The sequence below is a fragment of the Lactuca virosa genome, chromosome 4, assembly GCF_052849685.1.
Source record: "Lactuca virosa cultivar CGN04683 chromosome 4, Lactuca_virosa_CGN04683_v6, whole genome shotgun sequence".
NCBI lineage: Eukaryota > Viridiplantae > Streptophyta > Magnoliopsida > Asterales > Asteraceae > Lactuca > Lactuca virosa.
The window spans coordinates 161,179,705-161,205,114 of record NC_136429.1 but is presented as its reverse complement, the minus strand read 5'-3'; the positions used below and the strand labels follow the sequence as shown (position 1 = coordinate 161,205,114).

The 25,410-nt window shown below is 35.4% G+C and overlaps 2 protein-coding genes and 1 pseudogene across 3 annotated transcripts; 1 reads left to right on the top strand and 2 right to left on the bottom strand.

Annotated features, from left to right (window-relative positions):
- The first annotated feature begins 3,501 nt into the window (after positions 1 to 3,501).
- Positions 3,502 to 6,268, top strand: LOC145107640 (pentatricopeptide repeat-containing protein At1g08070, chloroplastic pseudogene; annotated as a pseudogene). The gene is made up of 2 exons (XR_013707916.1): positions 3,502 to 5,828; positions 6,144 to 6,268. The product of XR_013707916.1 is annotated as a pentatricopeptide repeat-containing protein At1g08070, chloroplastic pseudogene (transcript).
- Positions 5,941 to 8,170, bottom strand: LOC145107641 (serine/threonine-protein kinase STY13-like). The gene is made up of 6 exons (XM_079044575.1): positions 7,946 to 8,170; positions 7,691 to 7,823; positions 7,402 to 7,597; positions 6,710 to 6,834; positions 6,473 to 6,631; positions 5,941 to 6,396 (listed from the first exon to the last, which is right to left on the bottom strand). Exons 1-6 carry the CDS (start codon positions 8,074 to 8,076, stop codon positions 6,082 to 6,084), a joined length of 1,059 nt encoding a protein of 352 aa, XP_078900701.1. The 5' UTR covers positions 8,077 to 8,170; the 3' UTR covers positions 5,941 to 6,081.
- An 11,496-nt stretch (positions 8,171 to 19,666) lies between these two features.
- On the bottom strand, positions 19,667 to 23,475 carry NBR1 (ubiquitin-associated (UBA)/TS-N domain-containing protein / octicosapeptide/Phox/Bemp1 (PB1) domain-containing protein). The gene is made up of 6 exons (XM_079044574.1): positions 23,175 to 23,475; positions 21,665 to 22,665; positions 21,458 to 21,584; positions 21,121 to 21,372; positions 20,094 to 20,876; positions 19,667 to 20,005 (listed from the first exon to the last, which is right to left on the bottom strand). The coding sequence occupies exons 1-6, from the start codon at positions 23,199 to 23,201 to the stop codon at positions 19,907 to 19,909; spliced, it is 2,289 nt and encodes a 762-aa protein (XP_078900700.1). The 5' UTR covers positions 23,202 to 23,475; the 3' UTR covers positions 19,667 to 19,906.
- Between the last annotated feature and the right edge of the window lie 1,935 nt (positions 23,476 to 25,410).

The following is a 25,410-nucleotide window of genomic DNA, read 5'->3' as shown; positions in this document are numbered from 1 at the left end:
TTCCAACTTTAGGTTCTCTGGTGGTGGTTGACTCATAAATTTCTTCAAAGATGTTTCATTTTACACATTAGTTAAATCCATATACTTAATTTTTATTGTTGTTTGATCATTAAATCTATTTATCTAAATATAAAAATAAAAATAATTATAAAAAATATATCATAATTTTTTTTCAAACTTTTAAAATTAGACAACTATTTAAGATTAAAAAACATTACGATCACATAATATTTTATTGTTTTTATTTTTTTTAAATATTAGTGTCAACTAATGTTATTTTTAAAATGCGTATTTAAAATATTACAAAGTATATAAGAAGGGTTTATTTATATTTTTAAATAAATAATGACAAATTAATTATTTTTCCCCGAAAAGGTTAATAGAAAAGCAGAAAAATGACTCTTGAGGGTAATTAACTTTTGCGTTTGTACTCATTTGGTCCCTTTTTTTTGTATTCAATATACCATCGAACTTGTTGTTTGCGTTCACCATAACCCTTTTGACCGGCTTTTGACCTGTGATAGTCGGTCAAAGGGTTATGGTGAACACAAACAACAAGTTCGATGATATATTGAATACAAAAAAAAGGAAATTGAACAAATGAGTACAAACGCAAAAGTTAATTACCCTCAAGAGTCATTTTCCCTAGAAAAGCCATACTACAAAAATAAAAAAATAGAAGTTTTTGAAAAGTTAATTATTAAATTATTGATATTGTCGTAAATATCAAATATGTGATTTATTTACATATCTATTGTGCTTTTAATCATTAATATCTAAGTTATTATATAAGTTTAAAATATAGAAAACAGATTTAATATACATAGTAAGTTTAATATCAATCTAATTTAAAATATTGCGATATTATCATGCATTTGATATATTAAAATGTATAAAAGTTTAAGTTTGAATAATTAAAATATCCAAAAAAAAAAAAAAAAACTCTAACATCAAATTTGGTATTAATGATTAGTACACGTATTTAGTGTTTTATTATTGAGTTATGCATAAAAAATGAGAATGTAAAATAGAAGTGTATCTCTATACAACTATATTTTTTAAGATTATAACAAAATAACCACAAAAGTCGCTAAATAGTATATGTAAACTCGCGATAAAACCGTAGGTTTTTTCTGCCACATATAACTTGTGATAGACATTTGTAGGGACACTTTACTCTTCGCAAGGTTAATTTTAGTTAGTTTCAACTGTCTTCACCAAATACTAATCGTTAAGCATGGGTGGGTATTAATTAATTTTTGTTTAATCCCGACATTTCGTTCGATCATATAAATGTGACATTTCCATCGTGTGTCGAGTCATACCACTTCCACACCCACCAACCTTATTATCATAAACACATTGCAACATTCCTCCCAATGATATTCTTATCCAGTGGCGGAGCTAGAAATTTTAATATGAATGTACAAAAATAATAAAAATTTAGAATAGTACTTGAATATGGATGAAAAATATAAAACCTTTTGAAATTTCATTCTTTAACAAAAAAACTATCTAATTGATGATGAAAAACTGCTCTTGTTCTCTTCTCTAGTCTCTCAACAACGGAAATCAAAACTTATAGTTATTATTTACGAGTTTGATTCATTCATTACATTTTATTCATAAAATTAATGAGGTGTTTTTTTTATAACAAAATTTATAATTATGTCCAAAATCATTACACACATATAATATTAACAATCTAAAAGACTAATTATACACAAATTAATAAGTTAATAAAAATGTTATGATACAAATATTATTATAGAAAGTAAATTAATTACATGAATAAGATGTGCTTTATTTTCTATTTCAAAAAATAGAGAAGCAAAAAGTGAATTTTATATATATATATATATATATATATATATATATATATATATATATATATATATATATAGAGAGAGAGAGAGAGAGAGAGAGAGAGGTTATGAAAGTTATAGAGAGTGATTACATATACGGTGACTTTGCAAGCCACATGTTAATTCTGTCAAGACGAGAAGAAGGGTAATAGGAGACGGTTCTCGTCAAAACAACATGACCTTTTGACGGTGACAACAGATTGTAAGGTTAGAGTTTTAGTTTTTAATGTTTTGTGGTACCTTTTTGTTAATTTATTTGTTAGGTTTTATAGAAATTATAGTACATTCGATGATAATGGTTAGAATTTGTAGTATTTTTGGATTAAAATATAATAAACTTTTTTTTATCATAGTATTTAATCTAATGCTAGCGTTAGGAGTTGTAAAGAATTTATTTCATGATTTGGATTTTTATTTTCATAGGTTTTCTGTCATGCAATTATTTTTTAGAAAAAAAAAACACGCAATAAGGTATAAGTTTTCGAGTTGGGGGTGCAAGATAGTTAAACTTGTTTACATATAAGAAATTAATATATAAAATTTAATATATAAATTTTATTTTGGGGATTCAGTTTTACCCCAACGCCAAAACTAGCTCCGCCATTGCCCTTACCTATAACATCTACTCCCATCTCAATCCCATTCTTTGCGACAACTAATCATATCGCCCCCCTCCCTTGTATTCACTTGTTCATTGACTCTGATTCTTTTTTGCGTGGTCTTCATCATTTTGTGGTCTTCATCATTTTAAACATACTTCTGCTCAATTGGCGTGCACTTCTATACTAATAAAATATCTTTAAATTCAATACCAAATATCTTACAATACATGGCTAGGATGAAAACAACATAGGAACAAACAAATTGCTCCTTATTTAGATAAATAAGACAGGAAATACAAACATTACACAATCCATATTAAAACACAATCCAAACTTCATCCATGTTAATATAAATAATTAAATGTTCCAAACTTGTTCAACTCAAAGTTCTTATGCTTTCGTGTGATGAACCCGTCAGCTTCACTATCAACACTTTCCTTATAAACTTTTTGATTTCCAAAGTTATCAACCGATTCAATAACCCTCTCATCATGCTCAACAAAGTGGACTTGCTTGCGTGGCTCTATTGAGCCATGTCGGTGATTTTTATGCACGGGACTAGCATGATGTTCCTCAAAGACAACACGGTTCGGGTAGCCAACAACAGGGCGCTCATGATGTTCCTCAAAGGCAACACGATGCGGGTAGCCAACAATAGGGCGCTCATCCTCAAACATGACACGATCATCATCAAATACCAAGTGGATGTTGCTGGATTGAGGAACATCATAGGTGATTATAGGATCCCTACGCATGTTCATACGGTTGTTGAAACCATAACCATGGTTTAAGCTTCTAGACATTGTTTTTCTTGTTTGTGTGAAGTATAATTGTGGTTATGATAATTCTAAGATATTTATAAACACTTGAGAGGATGTAGTCATTGCGAATATGGTTTGGAAAAGACGGGTTGTCACTATTGAATCGAATTCTTTTTTGATCATATGGTGGCATGGCAATGGAATAAATTGGTTGGACATGAGTGGTAAATGATATGCACGTTTATTCCTTTGTTGCCTTTGGTGTTGCGTTATCTTGATTTCGAAGCTATATCAAGTATATCATGTATACGTATTATCCAATAAAAGGCATCCGTTTTAGTGTAAATATTTTGAAAATAATTATTGTTACTTAAAAATCGGAATTAGATGTAGGATTTCCATGGAGGGTCCAAACACCCCCTAAAGATTCGAGCTTTAGAAATTATAATTCTTGTTTCTCAAGATTGAAACAAGAAAGGATAATGGCTGTTGCAGTTTCCATCTCTCCCGCCAAAATAACCACCACAAAACCTATAATAATCACTCAATTCCCTGATAATCCTAAACCACTGATTCTTGAACAATGCAAGACTGTAAGAGACCTCCACCAAATTCATGCCCATCTCATCAAAACCCGTTTCATCAGCAGTCCGTCGGTGGCGGAAAACTTCCTAGAATCCGCTGCCATCCTCCTGCGTCACCAACCTATGGATTATGCCATCTCTGTTTTCGAGAAGTTAAACGAGCCCAATTCATCTGCATACAACATCATGATAAGGGGCCTGACTTTGAAAAATTTCTCTCATGAAGCTGTTCTTATGTTCAAGAAAATGAAGGAAACGTCGGTGGAGCCAGACGAGTTTACCTTTCCTTGTGTTTTAAAAGCTTGCTCAAGATTACGAGCTTTGGAGGAGGGGAAACAAATTCACGGTCAGCTTATGAAATTGGGATACAGATCGTCTGGGTTTGCCGAGAATGGTCTGATCAAAATGTATGCAAACTGTGGGCAAGCTGGGATTGCTCGCAAGGTGTTTGATGAAATGTCTGAAAGAGACATTTTTGCATGGAATGCGTTGTTTTCTGGTTATACAAAGAGTGGGTGCTGGAAAGAAGCTGTTGATTTGTTTCACTACATGCTTGAAACAGATACGAAGTTTGATGAGGTCACTTTAGTTAGTGTTTTGACAGCATGTGGACGTGTTGGTGCTTTGAAGTTAGGGGAATGGATCAAAGACTATATAGAAGCAAATGGGCTCAAAAGGAATCCCACTTTAATCACTTCTCTTGTTGACATGTATGCTAAATGTGGGCATGTGGATAAAGCTCGAAGTTTGTTTAATCAAATGTCACATAAGGATGTGGTTGCTTGGAGTGCAATGATATCTGGCTACAACCAATCAAATAGATGCAAAGAAGCACTTTCCCTATTCCATGACATGCAAAAAGCTAACATTGAACCCAATGAGGTCACCATGGTCAGTGTCCTTTCTTCATGTGCTGAACTTGGAGCTTTAGCAATGGGTAAATGGGTCCATTTCTATATAAACAAGAAAAAATTACCACTTACAGTAACACTCGGAACTGCTTTATTACATTTTTATGCAAAATGTGGCTCTATTGATAACTCAATTGAAGTCTTTAAAAAAATGGCAAGAAAGAATGTATTGTCATGGAGTGTACTCATTCAAGGTCTTGCAAGCAATGGACAAGGGGACACAGCTCTCAAATACTTTGACCTGATGTTGACCAAACATATACAACCAAATGATATAACTTTCATTGGTGTTCTTTCTGCTTGTAGTCACTCAGGTTTAGTTAAAAAAGGTCGTGAGTTGTTTGCAAGTATGATTAAAGATTTTGATATAGAACCAAAAATCGAGCATTATGGTTGCATGGTTGATATGTTAGGGAGAGCTGGATTATTGGAGGAGGCTTATCAATTTATACAAAACATGCCAATGAACATGAAGCCAAATGCACTTATCTGGAGGACATTATTGGCATCATGCAAAGTTTATAAAAACGTTGGAATTGGAGAAGAGTCATTGAAGAAGATAATGGATTTGGAAACTGTTCATAGTGGAGATTATTTACTTCTATCTAGCATCTATGCATCAGTTGGTAGGTTAGAAGATGCATTTAGGGTAAGAAGAGAGATGAAAGAAAAGGGTGTTATTAAAAAAACTCCAGGTTGTAGCTCAATTGAAGTCAATGGTGTCATTCATGAGTTTTTTGCTGAAGATGATGCGAATTTTGAGTCTGAGAAAATATATGCAGCTACTGAAAAGATGATGAAGGGGATAAAGTTGGCTGGTTATGTGATGAATATAGAAGATGCAAGATTGGAGGCAGAAGAATATGATAAAGAAACATCGGTGTCTCATCATAGTGAGAAATTAGCAATTGCTTTTGGACTTATTAAGACTTCCATTGGTACCCCTATTAGGGTTTCAAAGAATCTTCGGGTGTGTAATGATTGTCATGAAGCAACAAAAATGATTTCAAAAGTTTATAATAGAGAGATAATTGTTAGGGATCGAACTCGGTTTCATCATTTCAAAGATGGATTGTGTTCTTGCAATGATTACTGGTGAAAAATTGTGAGTTTGTGACACTTTATTTCACTTTTTAGTCTTATTGAACAGAAATTTTATCATATCTTTTGTCAAAAACTTGTTTAAAATGGTAAATATAGAACCAAAACACATCAAATGACAACATCTATATCATATAACATTATAACCCAGAGCTGAATAATTTTTACAAGATGATAAAGTTTGCATTTTTCTTAGAAAAACACCACACGTTTATAAAAAATACACGTTCATACTTGATCACCTTGTGATTTGGGCATTAATAGCACTGGTTAAAACAGAAAAAGAAACCTTTTGGCTTATTATGTTCCATTTCTCTAGGGGTATCCCCTGTAAAATTGCAGACTGCCATTAAAGCACTTGTCCCTGGAGATTCTGGAGACATGGGGGCATTTTCATTAACAAAAAGGCGAGAAGGAAGTATGGGTTTGGAGGGCAAAATGGTCGAAAAATAATGTAACAACATTTGTATGATTTGACTGAAGTTTGGTCGAGCATCTGGATCCTCCATCCAACATGAACTCAGAATCATTGCTAAATCTTCTGGTAGATCTTCCAAACTTGGCCTCACATTCTGAAAAAGATAAAAAAAAAGCAAGTAAATATTACTATTTTGCCCTTTAGGAGAAATGATGAAGTTAGTATTTTACCTTGAAAGCTGCAGCATAAGCAGCTTGGAGGTTGGACATACCCTCAAAGGGTAGTCTGTTGTGTAAAAGTTCCCATAATACAATTGCAAAGCTATAAGCATCTACTTTCTGGTTGTAATGCTTCTTTTCTCCTTGCCTTAGTGTCACAGTGCTATATAACTATTGAAAAATAAAAAAAACATTTAAAATCTTTATCTTTGATAAAAAAAAAGAAAAAAAAAAGATTAAAAAAATTACCTCTGGAGCCATCCAACGATATGTCCCTGTTTCAGCTGTCATCATCTCTGTAACTGTCTCTTCTCTTGCTAATCCAAAATCTACAAGTTTTAATGTTCTTTGATCTTTTGTCAACACCAAGTTTTCTGTAGAAAATTAGAAATTAAATTAATTGTAGGATTTAATAGAGATCATTAGCCATGGGTATGTTTAGTTCCATGGAATGGAATGGAATCACCAAGGTAATGGAATGAGTCATTACATTCCATGAATCCATAATCTTGTTTGGTTGGCTTGTCGGAATGAAATGATTTCATATGAATTTTTTTTTAATATTATAGAATTTATATTTTACACAACTAAAAAAATTAAACACGATAAAAGGGATAAAAAAATATTTTTCTAGTAAATTTTTTGAAAAATAAAATTACAATTTAACTAAAATCATGAAATTATTGATAAGGATTCGTGTCATTGAAAGTTTTATAATTCAAAAAACAGGTTAGGAATCATTTCCATGATCAATAATTCATTTGATTCCATCAAGCAAAATAAACAACTTTTCTTTTTTCATTCCATGATGGAATGAAAAAGAACACCTCCCGCGTGATAAACGAAGGAATCATATTTCCTTCGGGAATGATAAATTCCATTCCATCAGACAAAACAAACAGTTTTTCTTTTTTTTCAATTCCAACGGATTCAAAACTTACCAGGCTTTAGATCGCGATGAATGATTCCATGAGAATGCAAACACTCCATAGCACGAGCAATATCAAGTGCAAAACCAATAGCAACATGCATATCCAAACACCCCGGTCTTTTATTCAACATATATTTACGTAATGACCCTCCCGTTAAAATTTCTGTAACAATAACCATCATAGGCTCTTTACATGCCCCTATAAACTATTTAACACAAAAAAAAAAAAAACAATTTGTCAACTTTTTTATATTATTCTTTCTTAAACAAAACTCAAAAAATATAAATCAAAATCAAACCTTTGCAAGATTCTTGTGTTGAACTCTAGACCATGTAGCAACCTCTCTCACAAATCGAGCTTCCCTCTTCACGATTTCTTCGGGTGTGTCACCTCTATGAACGATTTTGATCGCAACATTCTGGTTTTTATATCTAAATGAGAATTGGAAATCACCCATTTGCCCATTAGTCATATAACCAAAACAGATAATCAAGATTCAAGATTGATTGATTGATTGATTGATTGACGAAGGTATGGGAATCTTTTTACTTACTTTCCTTCATAGACCTTTGCATGAGCTCCTTCACCAATTCTTGGCCCAACAAAAAGATGCTCGGGATGAATCAACCATTTGGGATCAAATCTATACTCATCAATTGAAGAGAAACTATCCATGCTTCCCATTTTTCTTTTTCTTTCTTAGATATGTAAGATGAAGTCAACACAAATGCACCATTTTATTTGTAACCTTGAGACGTTGTATATATATATATTCTCTCTCCCTTTTTCTCTCTCTTTTACATTAAAGCCACATGGGATGATGCAACCAAAAAACAAAGGACAGTATTGTACTTTATTGTACTCAGAAAAAGGTAACAGCACTCATCATAAGTCAATGATGCTAAGATTAGATCCAACACTTGGGAATGGGTATGAAATTAGATAACCCGTTTTGATATTTTTTATGTCGAATTTTCTTTTCTATATCGTATTTTTGACATTAAAAATCGAAATGTATCTATTTTTTTATAAAGTGTTGATGAAAATTGAGGGTAAAGAAATTGATGAGTTGTTGATTGGGAGACAAAATCATTGAAGACGTTGGGTGATTGTCTTTTGGAGGAGAGAAAACAACAAAACAGGGCACGAGAGTGGGAAGTTATTCTGCAATGAATGAATAAATTAAAAGAGTTGCACATGGGAACTGATCCCTTTAACATGTGGGAGGAGATAGCGACTTTACATAACTGCCCCTCGGCTAATTACCTTTTCCCCCCTAGTTTAGACTTGTAACGATTTAAGAAAGAACAGTTCTATTAAAAGGGTATAGTTTTAATTAATTAATAATTATAATGTAATTCACATGAAATTGTGGAGTCGGGCGTTATTTGGATGTATAATACCAGTATTTAGGGTATGATTTTGATTTTTAATAGTTTCTTAAATCTACTAAGAATGACAATATTCTATATAAAGTCATTGAATTATTCAAAACTATAGTACTTCTTTTTTTCAAAGTACATGTGCTTCTTTATTGTTTGTTACGATATATCATATATTTAATGTGATTCTTTATTGTTACACAAACAATCAAAGAAAAACAATAAAAATATATACATATATGTAAAGTGATTTTTATTGTTACATAAGCAATCAAAGAAAAGCAATAAAAAACGACATAGATAATTAATATGGTTGGGTCCATTTGACTTACGTCCATGGGCGTGAATCGAAGACTCTTCTATTACTCTGCTATTACTCGATAGAGTGATTGCATTGGAATTCATTGCTACATATACTTATAACCGTAATCACTAGGAACTATAGGATCAAACTCATACACAAGTAAACTCGAAACATCTAAACAAATCTATGTTGCAGTGGGCTCCCACACCCATGGGATAAGTGTTTGTCATGTACGTCCTCGGGCCTAATGATCCTCAACCTACATCAAACACTTATCCCTTCGAAAATCACCATCTGGGTCTCTCCATTTCGTTTGGGTTAGATTATTTATTTGGTTCACCAAATTCCTGGTCACACATTAATATTAAAGGTGATTCCAAAAGTGATTTGCTTGTCCAATGGTACTTCTCACTTTTCTTCGCATAGTCCACTTAACTGCTTTCCAATGAGCCTTCCCCGAAATGCTTATAAACCTGCTCACTACGTTAACTGTACAGGCCAGCTTGGGTCCAATACAAACCATATCATACATGAGGCTTCCAACAACACTAGGATATGGAACATTGCTCATGTAACTCTTCTCATTTGCGTTGGTATTGTGTTGCAGTATAGTTTAAAATGTGATGCTAAAGGTGACATGCTAGTTGGGATTGATCCATATAGAATGATTGCGGGACTTTCTCATTATAATTTTGTTAAAAACCTACTCCTCTATCCCTCAAAATCTCTATGCCCAATATATACTTTGTTGCAATCAAATCCTTCATCTTGAATTCACTTTTTAGTAAAAATTTCAAGTCATTAGTTTTAGCCATATTATTAGCTACAATTAACATGGAATCCACTGTAAAAACAAATATATGTAGGAACCATCAAACAATTCATTCAAGTAGACACAATCATCAAATTGATTTCAATCATAGCCATGAAAAATCAAAGATGAATCAACAATTATGTACCACCGCCTTAGGGAATGTTTCAAACCATAAAGATTTTTTTAGCAAATACACATGATCTTTCTTGGCATCAAGGAAAATGAGAAATGTAAATATTATCTTGTAAATTACCATGTAAGAATTTGATGTCAATCTACTCAAGCTCAAATTAAACGCATGTACCATGGCTAATAGAAACCGAATTGGTTGGTGTTTCACAAAAGGCGAGAAAACTTCATGATATTTGGTCGCTTCCTTTTGTGAGAACACTTTGACACTAGCCTTGCTTTGAATCTCGTCGATTCAACCCCTATAATTCATTCTTTCCTTTTAAAGACCCATCATCCTACTGGTTTTGTTCAATTTGGTAATGGTACTAGATCCAATCTTCTATAATGATTGTATTTATCCATTCATTGCTACCATTAATGTGATGCTCCTTTACTTATAATAACATCTTTATATGACCCAGGATCATCTGATAGATATCATCTCCAACAGCCAATGCATATGTAACCTAAATAATGTCAAACATATCTTAGAATGCTAAATAATGTGTAATAGAAACCTAAATAATGTAAGTTCTGTTTGTGCTTATGTTTCTATATTGACGATGACATCCCAACGTTTTAAAATGAATAAAATACATTTATTAGGAAATGATTTGATAACGTATTTATCATGTTTTTCTGGGAACAAATTCCACAACACTTTTATTTAAAATATTACTTTGATTTTCAAATAAAGCATAAACAAAATCGGTCTTTTCTGGCCGTGAAAATGGGGATGTCACAATTGGTATCATAGCATTAGTTTAAGCGAACTAGGAATAAAGATTTATTTCTAGACATAAACTTAGAATGCTAAGCGATGATCGTGAGGAGTGTGTCTAATATATTTTAGGTAGCACACCTGAATAGACACGAGCACTAGCTCATTTAGGGAAGATGCCTAAATTGCTTTATGTGCTAGATGATTTGTGATGCTTTATGATGCCATTATTTGATCGGATCTATGGTCTGTTGCCGACCAGATCTGGAAATTTTATGTGTTCAGATTTCTAAACGTTTAATTACGATATTAGAACTGGCATGTAACTTTTCGGAGTAATAAGGAGGAATACACGTCTAAATCTTCTCTATCTATATTCTCGTTTCAATAAACTGGATGCATGTGTAACGCCCCGACTCTCAGGTACAAACTTTCAACCATGTATTTCCAACTTTTTAGGTCGACTCGACGAGTTGGATGCCCTGACTCGTCGAGTAGGCACGGTTTTGGTCGCATATCTTAAGTGATCGACTCGACGAGTCGAAAACGGACTCGGCGAGTAGGTGCTGAAGGACGAAACCCTAATTTTTGGGGTTTCACACCCTATTTAAGGGATCATTAGCCTCCTTTGGCCTCCCCTCACCGTCCCCTTGAGCTCTGAAACCCTAATTCGTGCGTGTGCCCCATTTAGTGTATTTTTCAAGTTGGAAGGAAGATTTTGTTGCAAGGAGCTTGAAGATCAAGAAGTGTGAGGCAAGGAACGTGTGTAGATCTGAAGTCTACCCCAGCTTAGCATCATTTGAAGGTATCAAGTCATTACCTTGACCTTCTCTTAGTTAGATCCTTCTATGTTTGACTTTTGGGGCCATTTGGCATTTTGGTACTTTATTTGAGTGGTGAACCAAGATCTTAAGTTGCAACTTCAGATCTAGGCTCATCTTGGCCCTTACAATCATAAAGTCTCAGCCTTTAGCATGCTAGTGTGATCCCTTGCCTAAGAACCACTTCTTTAGCTTGATTTAAGTCATTAGCACCTTGCATGTACGTAAAGTTTGCAACTTTACGTAAGAAGTATGCCCTAGGAGCTTAGATCTGCAATATGGAGCCTTTGCATGACTTAAAAAGCATCTGTATGGTTGAAGGACTGAAGGGACGCGACGAGTCGCAAGGTCGACTCGGTGAGTCATATGAAGATAGTCATATACTCGACGAGTTGGATGAATAGCTCGACGAGTCCGATGAAGATTGCCTTGGGCTCGGCGAGTCAGTCGAATGACTCGGCGAGTCGGCTAGGGTTTTCCCAACCTTTGGACACGTATGAACCCGACGAGTTGTAAAAGGGGAAACTCGACGAGTTGGCCAAGGAGTTTGCGGCCACTGACATTAGGAACTCGACGAGTCGCTCAAGTGACTCAGCGAGTTAGCAGGATATGCAAGGAACTCGGCGAGTGGTTGGTGGTACTCGACGAGTTAAGGTCAATATGGAATGTTGACCTTGACAGTTGACTTTGACTTTGACCAAGGGTTGACTATTGGACTTCTGGGGTATTTTGGGAATTGAAAATTTACAAGCATGGTTCTACGGTGCATTCAGGTGGTGGAGTTGTACCGGCAATCCAAGAGCTTGAGTTTATCTTCGAGTCGACAGTGCGAGGTGAGTTACCTCACTATGCTAAGGGGTCTAAGGCACCAATGCCGACCCATTGGATATGTTATCCTAGCAGTGTTAGAAGTTGAGTATGAGTTAGTGTTGCATGCTAGTGGTTATGCCAGTTAGGTAGATCTGTAGGACTACCTGTGTTGTTATATCATTATCTGCATGCTCAGTAGTTATGTTATATGTTGATATGTTATGTGGGATGGGTTGAGGATGTACCGCTTCGTGCGGTGACCAACAAACCCTAACAGCATTCCAGATACGAGTTGTGGGCCCGGTAGGCAATCCAGACTCGTACTGTGGGCTCGATGGCAATCCAGACTCGTACTGTGGGCTCGATGGCAATCCAGATGTGAGCTGTGGGCCCGGTAGGCAATCCAGACTCACACTGTGGGCCCAGGGGTATTCCAGTCTGTAAAGTTGTGGACCCAGTACATGCTGTTATTTGTATATGTATTATGTGCAGTGTATCGGTATTTTGGGGAACTCACTAAGCCTCGGGCTTACAGTTTCAGTTTATTGTTTCAGGTACATCAGGGGATCGCGGCAAGGCGAAGGCGTGATCATACAGCTCCTCATATTTATGTTTATGTTTCTGGGATACTCTGATATTATGCCTTTTGAAAACAAGTTTTGTAATAACTAATGGTTTTTGGATTGTTTAAAAAGTTTTAAATTGGCTTGAATTTTATGGGTGTTACAGCATGCTTCCGTGAACATAACGTCATGGTGAAGACTCGTAGAGAATTGAGTAAATGGAGGAAATGAAAAGGCTTATGATAGTGAATGACACCTATCGGAAGATATCGTAAGAAAGGCATCTTGCCTTTAGAATGCATCTAATAAATAATATGTTTAGTACGGGAGAAGTACACTTTCAATTGGCAGAAAGAAATATTTTTATTGGTATAATCCGTGAAGTTATCCCATTGTTTGGCATTTCCACCACCAACCGAGTTGAAGCATAATTGATGATTGAAGATACGCATGGAAGAAGTCCTAGTAGAGTCTAGGGAAATTTTTATTTGGACACATTCATATGTGTTAAATGACTATGTGAAATTCTTTTATGGTGACTTGGAAAAACTGCGGGACAATACTTGGGACGAGTATGAGTAGGTGTGAATGGTAGTAGAGGCCTATACTATCGGAAGCACAGGACTCACACTTGGATCAGGGAAAGTCACAAGGTTACCAAGGCGCTAGTAATTGATTCTGTTTTGTTCATGTATGTTGTTACCATCGTTTCGGTAATGACTAAAAAGATGATTGTTGTTCCGACCCAAGTGGTTATACCAAATCGAGTCCGACTAAGATGAGTATGTTAAATGGTTCAGAGAACCAAGTTCGGTGTCGCATTTGACTTAAGACAAAATATTGAAATAAAAAATAATCAAAACGATCAGTAGAGGTATCGCGATAATTGCTTGTAGCTAGAAATGCTACCTTTTAAGGTGTGATTATATCACATTAGAACATGAAGGAAGGTATAGTCTGTTCTGGAAATTTGACTCTGAGAGACCTAAGTATAAGCGTTGCAACATACGATGATAGATCATTAGAATATGACACATCGGTCCATTGTAGGAATAAAAGAACTTATATTAAGTTTGTCTCCAATAAGGATCAAGATTGTGACTGGAAGGTCATAATTTGGAGTCTAACATGAGATAGAGAGCGGGTGCAAGATCGAGCACTACTTGCAGTCAAGAAAACCAGGAGTTAGATACTCATTCAAAGAAACATAGAGTTACGATTATTACCTAGGATAACGTATGGAGTCATTAAACAATCCCTGTTTCATTGATGATTCTGGGACGTAATCATCCTAAGGGGGAGATAATTGTAACGCCCTCAGATCTGGGCTAGTCAATTTAGAGACAATGAGCATCAAAAATGAGTTTTTGATGGAATATTATTTATAAGGATTAATCTTAACCAAGTTATAGTATATGTTACAAGGGTTCCGTACATATAAAGAACGCCGAAATCCGAGTTATAACGAAGAAGTTATGGCCCGTTGAAGTTTTACGGCGAAACCGGCACGACGCGGCGTAACGTAAAACGTGAATTTTTGATAAACTAATTTTTAGCCTTAGATATCTAAATGAAAGTTGTAATATACGTTAAACCAAGAGTGTGCATAAAAATAACGTCAAAATCTGACTTCGTATGAGGAAGTTATGATTTTTCTAAGATTTGGCATAGCAGTGCACAACCCGAAATTTGAATTTTAGATCGATCGATTTTTGGCCAACGCAACCTAAATGAGAATTGAAGATCTCACTAATAGTAGCGCAACGGTAAAAATATAGAAGAAAATGGACGTCGGATGAAGAAGTTATGAATTTTTAACGGACTTTTCCTGTCCCGGCCTGTTAAAAATACAACTTTAAAAATAAAGTCAAAACTAGCCGACAGAGTCTAAATGAAAGCTGTAGAGTACGTCTCCATCTACGCCTGGATATAAAGAGCGTCAAAAACAAAGTTCGTATGAACAAGTTACAAATTATAATAACATATTTACGTATTAAAATAAAGTATAAATCGTATATACGTACACATATATATACATATGTATATATCATTAAGAAGGTATCATTAAGAAAGATTCAACGACGAAGTTCTGCCCCTGCAGAGTTCGTCTCCTAGCTAAAACCCCCTTGTAAGTAAGTTATGCTTACCCTATTTTAAATATAGCTTATATTTAAAATTAGTATTGTTATTATGAACTTATAATAAATATTTGGGCTATTATTATGACTTCTATAAGTGTCGTTCTAATATCTTTTTAACTACTCGCGATATGAGGAATCTGGTTTAAAGGGCCGCATAGGGTTGTTGGATTTCAGAAGTGCTATATGTCAAAATGGTCCTGTCCTCTAGTGTTTTATGTCTGGCCGCTGTCTGTACATAGTGGTTGGAAAATATTGTTTAAACGCTTATATAATAATAATAATAATAATAATAATAATAATAATAATAAGACTAATAATTAGTCACGGTAAATATTAGACTAAAATCTAGTGGTAATAATACTAGGTTTCGTCGAAGGAAATTATTTTTAAGAAGCGAAGCGCTGTCTGAGTTCGAAATCACCACCTTAACAAGTGAGTGCATAGTCCCTTTCATGAACATGATTTTAATACAAGTATTGATTGAAGTATTAAATATATGTTTATGTGCGAATTATTTGATGCTGCCTGAGATACGTGTTAAAGAACATACCTGATAATATATGATGATTTAGGATAAAGAGTACACCTAAATTAACATTATGAGGAATATTGGGTAGTATCTTCTTATGAGTACGAGTGAGATATACACGGAGAATAGAACGTTAAAATATGTCATTGATCTGGGAGCATGGATTAGACATAGTCATTGTCCCTAGTCCGAGAGTATGGATTGGAAATAGTCAATTGTCATTAATCCGGGAGTATGGATTAAGACATAGTCAGTTGTCCTTAATCCGGGAGTATGGATAGGACATAGTTATTTGTCATTAATCGGGGAGTATGGATTTAGACATAGACATTTGTCCCTAGTATGAGAGTATGGAATGGGCACAGTTATTAATCCGAGAGCATGGATTAGATCCGAGAGTATGGATTAAGTAAAGAGGTAAAGTTTAAGGTCTGAGAGTATGGATAGTGTCTTTGGGAGGAACGACGGGGTGGGGTAAGAGTTGCTTATATATATATATATATATATATATGGTGAAATTGTATATTTTGTGAGTTCTAAATTATATATATAATATAACATTGTGGGATTGAAATCCCTATGTACTCACCAGGTTTCCCAACCTGACTCACTTAAGTTTATTTGTATCACAGGTGTCGATATGAAGTTACATTACACTGAGAGATTAAGGAGATGTAAATCACAAGTGTTAATGAATGTAAGTTCTGTTTATGCTTATGTTTCTATATTAACGATGACATCCCAACGTTTTAAAATGAATATAATACGAATTTAGGAAATGCTTTGATAACGTATTTATCATGTTTTTCTGGGAACAAATTCCGCAACACTTTTATTTAAAATATTACTCTGATTTTCAAATAAAGCATAAACAAAATCGGTCTTTTCTGGCCGTGAAAATGGGGATGTCACACCAATGTTGGCCCACTAGTTTTGGTTATATTTTAGTAGAAGGATGTCATAGGTATTGTATATAGTCATGTAGGATAGACTGAGGACTCTTGATCTAGACTTTCTTGCATGTTCCTTGTTTGGTTGTGGCTCTAGAATAAGATCACCTGTCTGGGTGTCTATCTCACCTATGAATATATACGGTTATGCATTCCTTGGATTGTTGGTATTTAGTATGTTGCTATGCTGTAGTGACCAGTTAGATATATATCCTGGTATAGGATGTTGCTATGTTGTAGTGATCTGTTAGATCTGCATTTTGGTACATAGGATGTTGTTATGCTGTAGTGATCTGTTAGATCTGTATCTTGGTATGTAGGATGTTGCTATGCGGTAGTGATCTGTAGATCTGTATGTCTACCTATACTTATTGGTTATCATCTAGTAGAGTGCCCTAGGTACTCTATGTAGTCATGTAGGAATGCCTAAGAACTTTTGATCTAGGCTTTCTTTCATGTTCCTTGTTTGGTTGTGGCTCTAAAGTAGGATCACCTGTCCGGGTGTCTATCTCACCTAGGGATGTCAAAAACCCCCGCGGGACCCCGTTCCCATGGGACCCCGATACCGTACGGGATTACAATATTAAAAAAACTGGGAGCGGGGGCGGGGGCAGAATTAAACCCCGTTTATTTTCGGGACCGGGGTCGGGAGTCGGTATTTCCGTCCCATACTCCCGCGGGGGCCCCGATTGTACATTTGTGTAAAAAAATATATATTTAATATAAAATACATATACAAAATAGATTTTCTAATTCTAGGTTTAGGCAATTAAAAGATATTGAAGATGTAGTGAATTGGTCATATATTTTTGGACATGTCAGTATTTTATATTTGTAATGTTGCATTTGTCGTATTTTACATTTGTAATGTTGGATTTGTCGTATTTTATGTTTGTAAGATTGTTGGAATTGTCGTTTTGTAATGTTAGATTCGTAATGTTGGATTTTTAATTTTTTGGTTTCTAAAAGATTAGATTTTAAGCCTTTAAAGTTATTAAAAATAGTCTTTTTAGCCCAAAACAAAGCAGATTTTTAGCAAAAAAAAAATAATCCAATTTTAAGCCTATAAACCGGGAGAACCGGGGGAACGGGCGGGACCAGGGGCGATGGAGGTAACCGGGGGCGGGACCGGGGGCTATGTAAACGGGGGATCCGGGGGCGGGGGCAACAACTAATTTCGGGGGCGGGGGCAGGGGCAACTATTTCCGCTCGCGTTTGATCCCGTTGACATCCCTAATCTCACCTCTAAGTATGTATGGTTATGCATTCTTTAGATTGTCGATATATGGTATGTTGCTATGCTATAGTGATCCGTTAGACTTGTATCCTGGTATGTAGGATGTTGTTATGATGTAGTGATTCGTTAGATCTGTATCCTGGTATGTAGGATGTTGCTATGCTGTAGTGATCCGTTAGATCTGTATCCTGGTATGTAGGATGTTGCTATGCTGTAGTGATCCGTTAGATCTGTATCCTGGTATGTAGGATGTTGTTATGTTGTAGTGATCCATTAGATTTGTATCCTAGTATGTAGGATGTTGCTATGCTATAGTGATCTGTTAGATCTGTATGACTCTCGGTGCTTACTGGTTATCATCTAGTGGAGTGCCCTAAGGACTGTATGTGGTCATGTAGGATAGCTTGAGAACTATTGATCTAGGCTTTCTTGCCCGTTCCTTGTTTGGTTGTGGCTGTAGAATAGGATCATCTGTTCGGGTGGCTATCGCACCTCTGGGTACTTATGGTTACGCATTTCATGGAGGTTAGCTGGTAGCGGGACTGTGTGTTGTGAGAGGACTAGTAGGCGGTAATGAGCTGTATGATTGTTGTTTGTCTGTATTATGTGCATACTTGATCCAAATTGTTTATATGTCGACATATGGTAGTAGTGGGTTGAGGCGGTCCTGCTTTGTGTTGTTGGTCATAGATTGATCCCACCCTTTTACTCGCACCATAGATTCCCCAATTGGGATTCCAATAGTAAAAGGAAAGTAAATGAAGAGCAACCAGTAATAGTAGCCAACAAAGAAACTTCAGTATCCGTCACCACCATTCCTAGTAATCTAAATTTACAAAGATTGATCTTTAAACCTGAAACCATATAAAAACACCAAAGAATACAAATGAGATTTCACACGTTTCTCTCATCCACTCACTTATAAAAAGAACATTATCCGCATAAAAAGATGAGAAATAAGCAAGTCTCATGTTCCCAAAGGAACACCTCGAAACACTCTCTCCCTCACGGTATCTATCATTGCCACATGAAGACCTTTCATGACAATAATAAACAAAAAAGGAGAAATCGGTCATCCCGCCTTAACCCTCTGAAAAGGAAACTCTTCAAAAGGACTACCTTTCAAAAGTACCAAAGATCTAGCATTTTTAAACATACCACGAATCCATGATCTTCACTTGTCGCTAAAACCCATAAAACTCATAATCTAATCTAAATAATCCCAACTAATAGAGTCATACGCATTCTCAAAACCAACCTTAAAAATAAACTTTTTTTCAAACCATGAAACCAACTTATTGACCATTATTGACCATCTAAAATAGAAAGTACATTATAAGAAAATGGAAGGAGTTGAGTAAGTTTCGATACTTTCATGCATGTTTCCTATGTATATATACAAAACTTAATCCAACGGTAATACAAAATAAAAATCAATATTAGACACCGAATGACGATGATTAGAAACTTAAATTTAGAATTTGTGAAGGTTTAAAACCATCACAATTCGTTTCAATCAATAAACCGTAGTTCAATATTTAATAATGGGATTATTTAATAGAGGTCCACATGGGGCGGATTTGATCCGATCCGGTTTGTTCAGCTCTACTCAAAATATATGACATGATTTATATTGATCATGTTGCTATCAAAGATGATGTTGTACGGCAAGTGTTCAGAGTTGACAACAACTTATTCAAAGAGGATGTTGCCCAAATTCATGCACCCAAGGCCAAAGGTGCTTTACATGTATACATTATTCATATAACATACTTATTAAATATTTAATGAACAAAATAACAAAATATTTTAAATAATCAAAGCAAACATATACACAAACAAAAACCCATCTTATATTACAAACAACGTCATATAATGAGAGCATACAGCACAAAGTTCCATAAACCAAGAAACCATCAACCCCACACATAAAAAATAATAAACCCACACATAAACATCCTTCATTATTCACCAACACACACAACACACACACACATAAAAAAAAAAAAAACAAGTCTTGATCCACTTCAATTTATTTAGATAATCATCACTTAAAAAGCGACTTCTTCAATCAAGCCCTCTCTCCATTGATGAGATCCATCACCACACGCTTGATGCTTCCGTTGTTCTTCTTCAAAAGCCTCCTGTTCGCCTCCTCATCAACAAAACCCTAAAACAAACAACACAACATATTTATTATCACACAATCATCATCAATCAAACAAACCCTAAAAAACACAGAATTCAACAACACTCACCATTTCCTGCAACTCCTCAAGCATCGGATCCCACTCTGAAACACCACAAAGATCATCAACCGATTTCTCAAGATCATAATTGTTCATCCTCAACACCTCCTTGTTCAAATCCAACTGCTTAAACCCCATTGATTCCAGCTCCACCAACAGACTCTCCTCCTGAAGAAGATGATCCTCACTTCCCTCCTGAGGAGATCCAGATGGGTCCACCACCACCACCGGAGACGAGGTGGCACCAGTAATCACAGGCGGCACTTCAGAGAAGTCCACAGTAGGATAAGCAGGCGGCTCTGTAGAAACGATACCCAAAGCATTTTCCACCTCAGCAGATCGGAAAACAGGAGAGCTAGCAGTGGGCCCCACTGGTGGTGAAACAGTAGTAGAAGTAGTAGCCATGCCATTACTAGTGATAATCAAGGTGTCATTGATGGGAAAATCCATGTCCTGATTATTAGCAGGAGGTGTATTTTCTGTAGAATCATTGACCTTGATCAAATTGTTTCCAGTAAGATTTGTGTTTTCATTGATAACCTCAGGCTCAGGGATAGGGCCCACAGGGGGGATGTTCATCTTGACAGGTGGCAGGTTGAGATTAATTTGGGTTTCACCCATGTCTTTCATGGAGGAATCCACCTGGATTAAGACCCAAACACGCTGTCCAAACTTCTGTCCAGATGGCGATGCCATACGCCAGTATGAAATGTATCGACCTGGAAGCTCAGGGGCATTAAAGTCAACTGCAATGTCAAGCTCCTGCTCCACACCCAACCCATCACTTGGAATCTGAGAGAATCAAACACGGGAATGGAATGAGTCATTACATTCCATTATCAATATCATGTTTGGCTGGCTTGAAAGAACGGAATGGAAAAGAATAACGGAACAAAAAAACACACAAGGAATGAAAATTGACAAAACAAACAGATTCTTTCTCATTCCATTCAATTCATGATTCCATTATACCAAACACTATGAAAGAGATTTGATTTAAAAGAAAGAAGAAGGTAGTAATAGTATAGCTACAAACCTCAATGTCAACAGAGACTGAATTGCTCAACCTATCACCTCCAATCCATTGAAGCTGTGAACCACATGGCCAAATAACAGTCCCATTATTCCTCATCCTCCAGATTTTAGTAAAATTAGTGAAAGGAGCCATGATTGTTCCATCAAGAACATTCACATCAAGAATGAATCTGCTATCAAGCTTTGCCCTTGGCAACTTACTTCCAGGAGCCCTCAAAGCATGAGGCAAACCAGGAGTTGGAATACGAACAGACTACCAAAACCCAAAACATACACTCAATATCACCATATAAAAACCAAATATAATAAAAAGAAAAAAGAAAAAGAAAACTACTTACAGGATCGTGGTAACCTCTGAAAGGCATATGATGCCTAACAGCATTAGTCGGACGATCCATTCTTATGTAATCAGAAACATTTCCCATTCCAGCAAAACAATCACTGCATAAATCATAATCTTCCTTCCTGCAAAAAGTATAAAAAGTTTAGAAAAAAAAAAAAAGATGGATTTGAATTTAACAACAAAGATTCATGATTTTACTTACACTTTGGATTTGAAACGGGGCCCGGTTATCGGGTGGACTCCACAACCATCACAACGAACACCTCTATGGAATACCAGACTTCCCAAGCCATTTCCATGGCCATATCTTTTCCAATGATGATGATGACCATGTCCACGAGAAGGATGATGATGATATGACTCATTAGGTAATGGCATCCCTGAAAATGGGCATTGATTTGTTGCATTCACCATCCCCTGAGCCCATCCGGAATCTTTCTTGTTCTCCACACTATCGGTAGTGTCTTTGTTTTTCTCAGTAGAGGAATTCCCATTATACCCTTCCACAGCTGATGGAAAAGCTTCATAGTCGAAGTAAGGAGCATTAAGATCCATGGGTTTTGGTGGTTGAACATCTTTAAACTTCACACCTTCAGACGTCTTTTCAACCTTCTCTTTGTTCTTTGAGTTTGAACTTTCAGCTTCAGGCTTATTATTCTTCACAGTTGATGACTCACCAGTAGATGTGTGGGCCCTTGGTGTAGCCATGGAACCAGAAATTTGATTCAAGTATGCATGTGTCATCTTTTCCACAAGCTCAGATATCACAGGGGTAGAGGGTGTTGCTTTGGATGCCAACTCGAGGGGCAGTTTTGTAATTTGATCACGCAGGGGTTCAGGCATAGATTTAAGAAATTCAGACAACACATTTGGAATTGGTCCAAAAGGGATCTGGGGTTGTGATGTTCTCAGGGGGAACGTTGTTAGTGTTGGGGTCCCAGATGATTCACCATGGCTGCCATTTTCAAGCTTGACAGTGATCCTTAAAGGGTTCAGAGACTGTCCAACAACATCACGAAGATCATCATCATCGGCAAGAGTGACTGCATCTCCATCTTCATCAACGTATGTGAGAGTAAAATCAACATCAGGATTGAAGTTGAAGAGACTACGTATCTTTTCCCTCAAAGCAACAGTGTCAAGAGCAAGATTATTGTCATTGATGGATGCACTGAAGCGCCTGAGAGTTTTACCGAACTTAACCTGCAAAAAAGTTCACAAATATATCCAGATATTTAAGCTAAGATTAACCAAACTGCAGATAAGATGCATGAAACTTGCATGAAATACGTAGTTTTCTTTTAATTTACATTAACAAATAGATAACGAGTATTTTCATACTTAAGGGTTTCAACCTGATGAGTTACCACCTTCACCCTTCAATACACTGTATATGATGATAGAAATCAATAATAACTCGAAATCAAACCCACTTAGAAACAGGGCGATATAAGGTTTCAGAAAAACAGCACCAATCGTCCTCATCACAAACGGTTAAACAAAAACCCTAACCCTAGCTCCAAAACAGCACCCAATAACGTTCAATTCGCATAAAAAATCATCTTTAAAAACAATACAAAGAAAAAATTACCCAAAAAAAAAAACGAAACACGAGAGAACACAATACTAAAATCTGGCTCAGATTGAACGAACATAGATATTAAGACATAAGGTTATACAATTTAAACGATAACGAAGCGTTAAGAACAAACCTTGATCACGATTGACGAAGAAGCCATGTGAGAGACTGAAGTGATAACAACCCTTGAAAGAAACAGAAACAACGCTTGCGAAAACGAAGATAAAATAGCTCCGAATGATTATTAACGATAAGAAAGAAAACCCAGTTAGATTGGATGATAGGAAATTGATCGAAACGCGTAGCCGTGAGCCGCGAAGAGAGAAGCGATTTCGATCGCTATGAGGTTATGAAAATGGAATGAATTTTGGGTCGGGTATATAAAGAACGGTGTGAAGAGGTAGAATTTCTTTCTTTCTTCCAAAGAAATCTTGGAAAACTAACACATTAAGGAAACCAAAAGTCATATTTTCATGTATACAAATACATCACCATCATATTAAATTTGTACCTCTTAGACGATGCGGTATGGGCCAACAACGAGAAGCAACCGGATGATGTGGCACACGAAAACGCCGTCGTGACGCCCCCCTTCTCGTTTCTTCTCGTTATGGCACTTCTCGTGCTCGTCACAACTTATTGAAACGAGAATAAGAACCAATCAAAATCATTTTTCTTCCCTCTTTCTCTTTCTCTCTACCTTTTTCTACCTCTTAACAAGTTATAACATTGGAACATATTTCCTATATGGTGTTATGGTGGTGTTAAGGTTGATGTGACATGTAAGATGGCGTTATAACACCGGCCCATATCCAATGCTCTTATGAATTCAGTAAAAATATCTTTAAAATTTTAATAAGAAAGAAAAATTGTAATTGACTTATCATCAAATTATAACAATACAAGTATCTCATGTGCATACACCTCGAGGACGGTTATGCATTAGGGTGATCGGTGTGCTCTAAATATAAGTTGGATTGAAGTTTTTTTTCGATGTGGTACCGTTGTGTCGCCGGGAACACCATTCTTGATGTCCCCACTATTTTGTCTCATTCAAGCCTACAGGTATCTCGATGATCCTTGGTTCACTTGCATTACATAGTTTTTAATTAGTAGCTGATGTGGCGTTGACGTAGAAGAGAAGAAATGCTAGAAAGTAAAAGAAAGAGAATGACCAACCACCCTTAAGCTTTTGTAAAGATAGGATGAAAGTATTTCATTTAGTATATCGTTTTGGTTGGAGACAACTGTTAAAATAAGTGGCTTATTATGAACGTGTTCGACAAAACTAATTGGTAGTAGCTGGTAGCTGGAAGTTGAAAGCTGAAACTTTTATTTGTATATAAGTGTTTGACAAAAGTTGTTGTAAGATTCCAAAACGTGTAAAATTACATAAAATGACTTATCTAAAACATGTCATTGATTTAAAAAATGGTAATTAAGTCGATTTGCAAAACTATAAAATGGTTTTTTTGTCGAATGCTATTTGAAATAGTTTATGGATTTAAAGTTTCAGTTCTATTAAAAACTAAAAGCAACTTAATTTTTTAAGAGTTTTTTTTTAATCTAAAACTCTAAAAACTATGTTACTTTTTAATTTTCTATATACAAAGATAAAAGAGATATTTATAATATGGAAGTGTTGCCCTTTATCAACTAAATGCAACATAATGCAATGGGTCTACTTAGATTAACATGATACGATATTTTGTTAAATATTTTTTTATAAGAAAGATGAAAAAAATTGAGTTATCAATTTTAAATTATAGTTTAGCATTATATATAAAATAATGCCTGTAACAATTATATAATAGGGAATTTTATTAAAATCGTAGTTTTATGGATAAGGGGTGAATTTGTCAATGACTTTAAGGTGGGCGTGGAGAGAAAGTTTGGGTAGGCGCCATAAGTGTGAATCAACCAATTATAATAAGTAGCTTTTAATTTATTAGAGAAAAAAGAAATTTAATAAAAAAAATAACTAAAAATCAAGAATACGATCCAAAATATATAGCCAACGAAATCATAGACCTCGCCTGCAATTTTGTTATAAGGTTGTGAATTCGTAACCCATCAACCCCATATATTTAAACTTAAGAAAAAATTTAAACCATTTTCATACTTCTCAAGCTCTAGAAATACTCACTAGCAACTGAAATTGCATTTCCATCTAATAATGTTACAAGTGATTTAATCTTTAACTGTATTAGCAAGATATTTGTTTAAAACGTCACTTTTTTTTAAAGGCATCAAAGTTTACTAAAAAAAACTAGCTAGATGCCAGCAAAAATAAAAAGGAAAGGAAATTACATAATGAGATTTCTAACCCAAACTGTCTAATTATACTTAGCTTTACATTTCTATAGTTA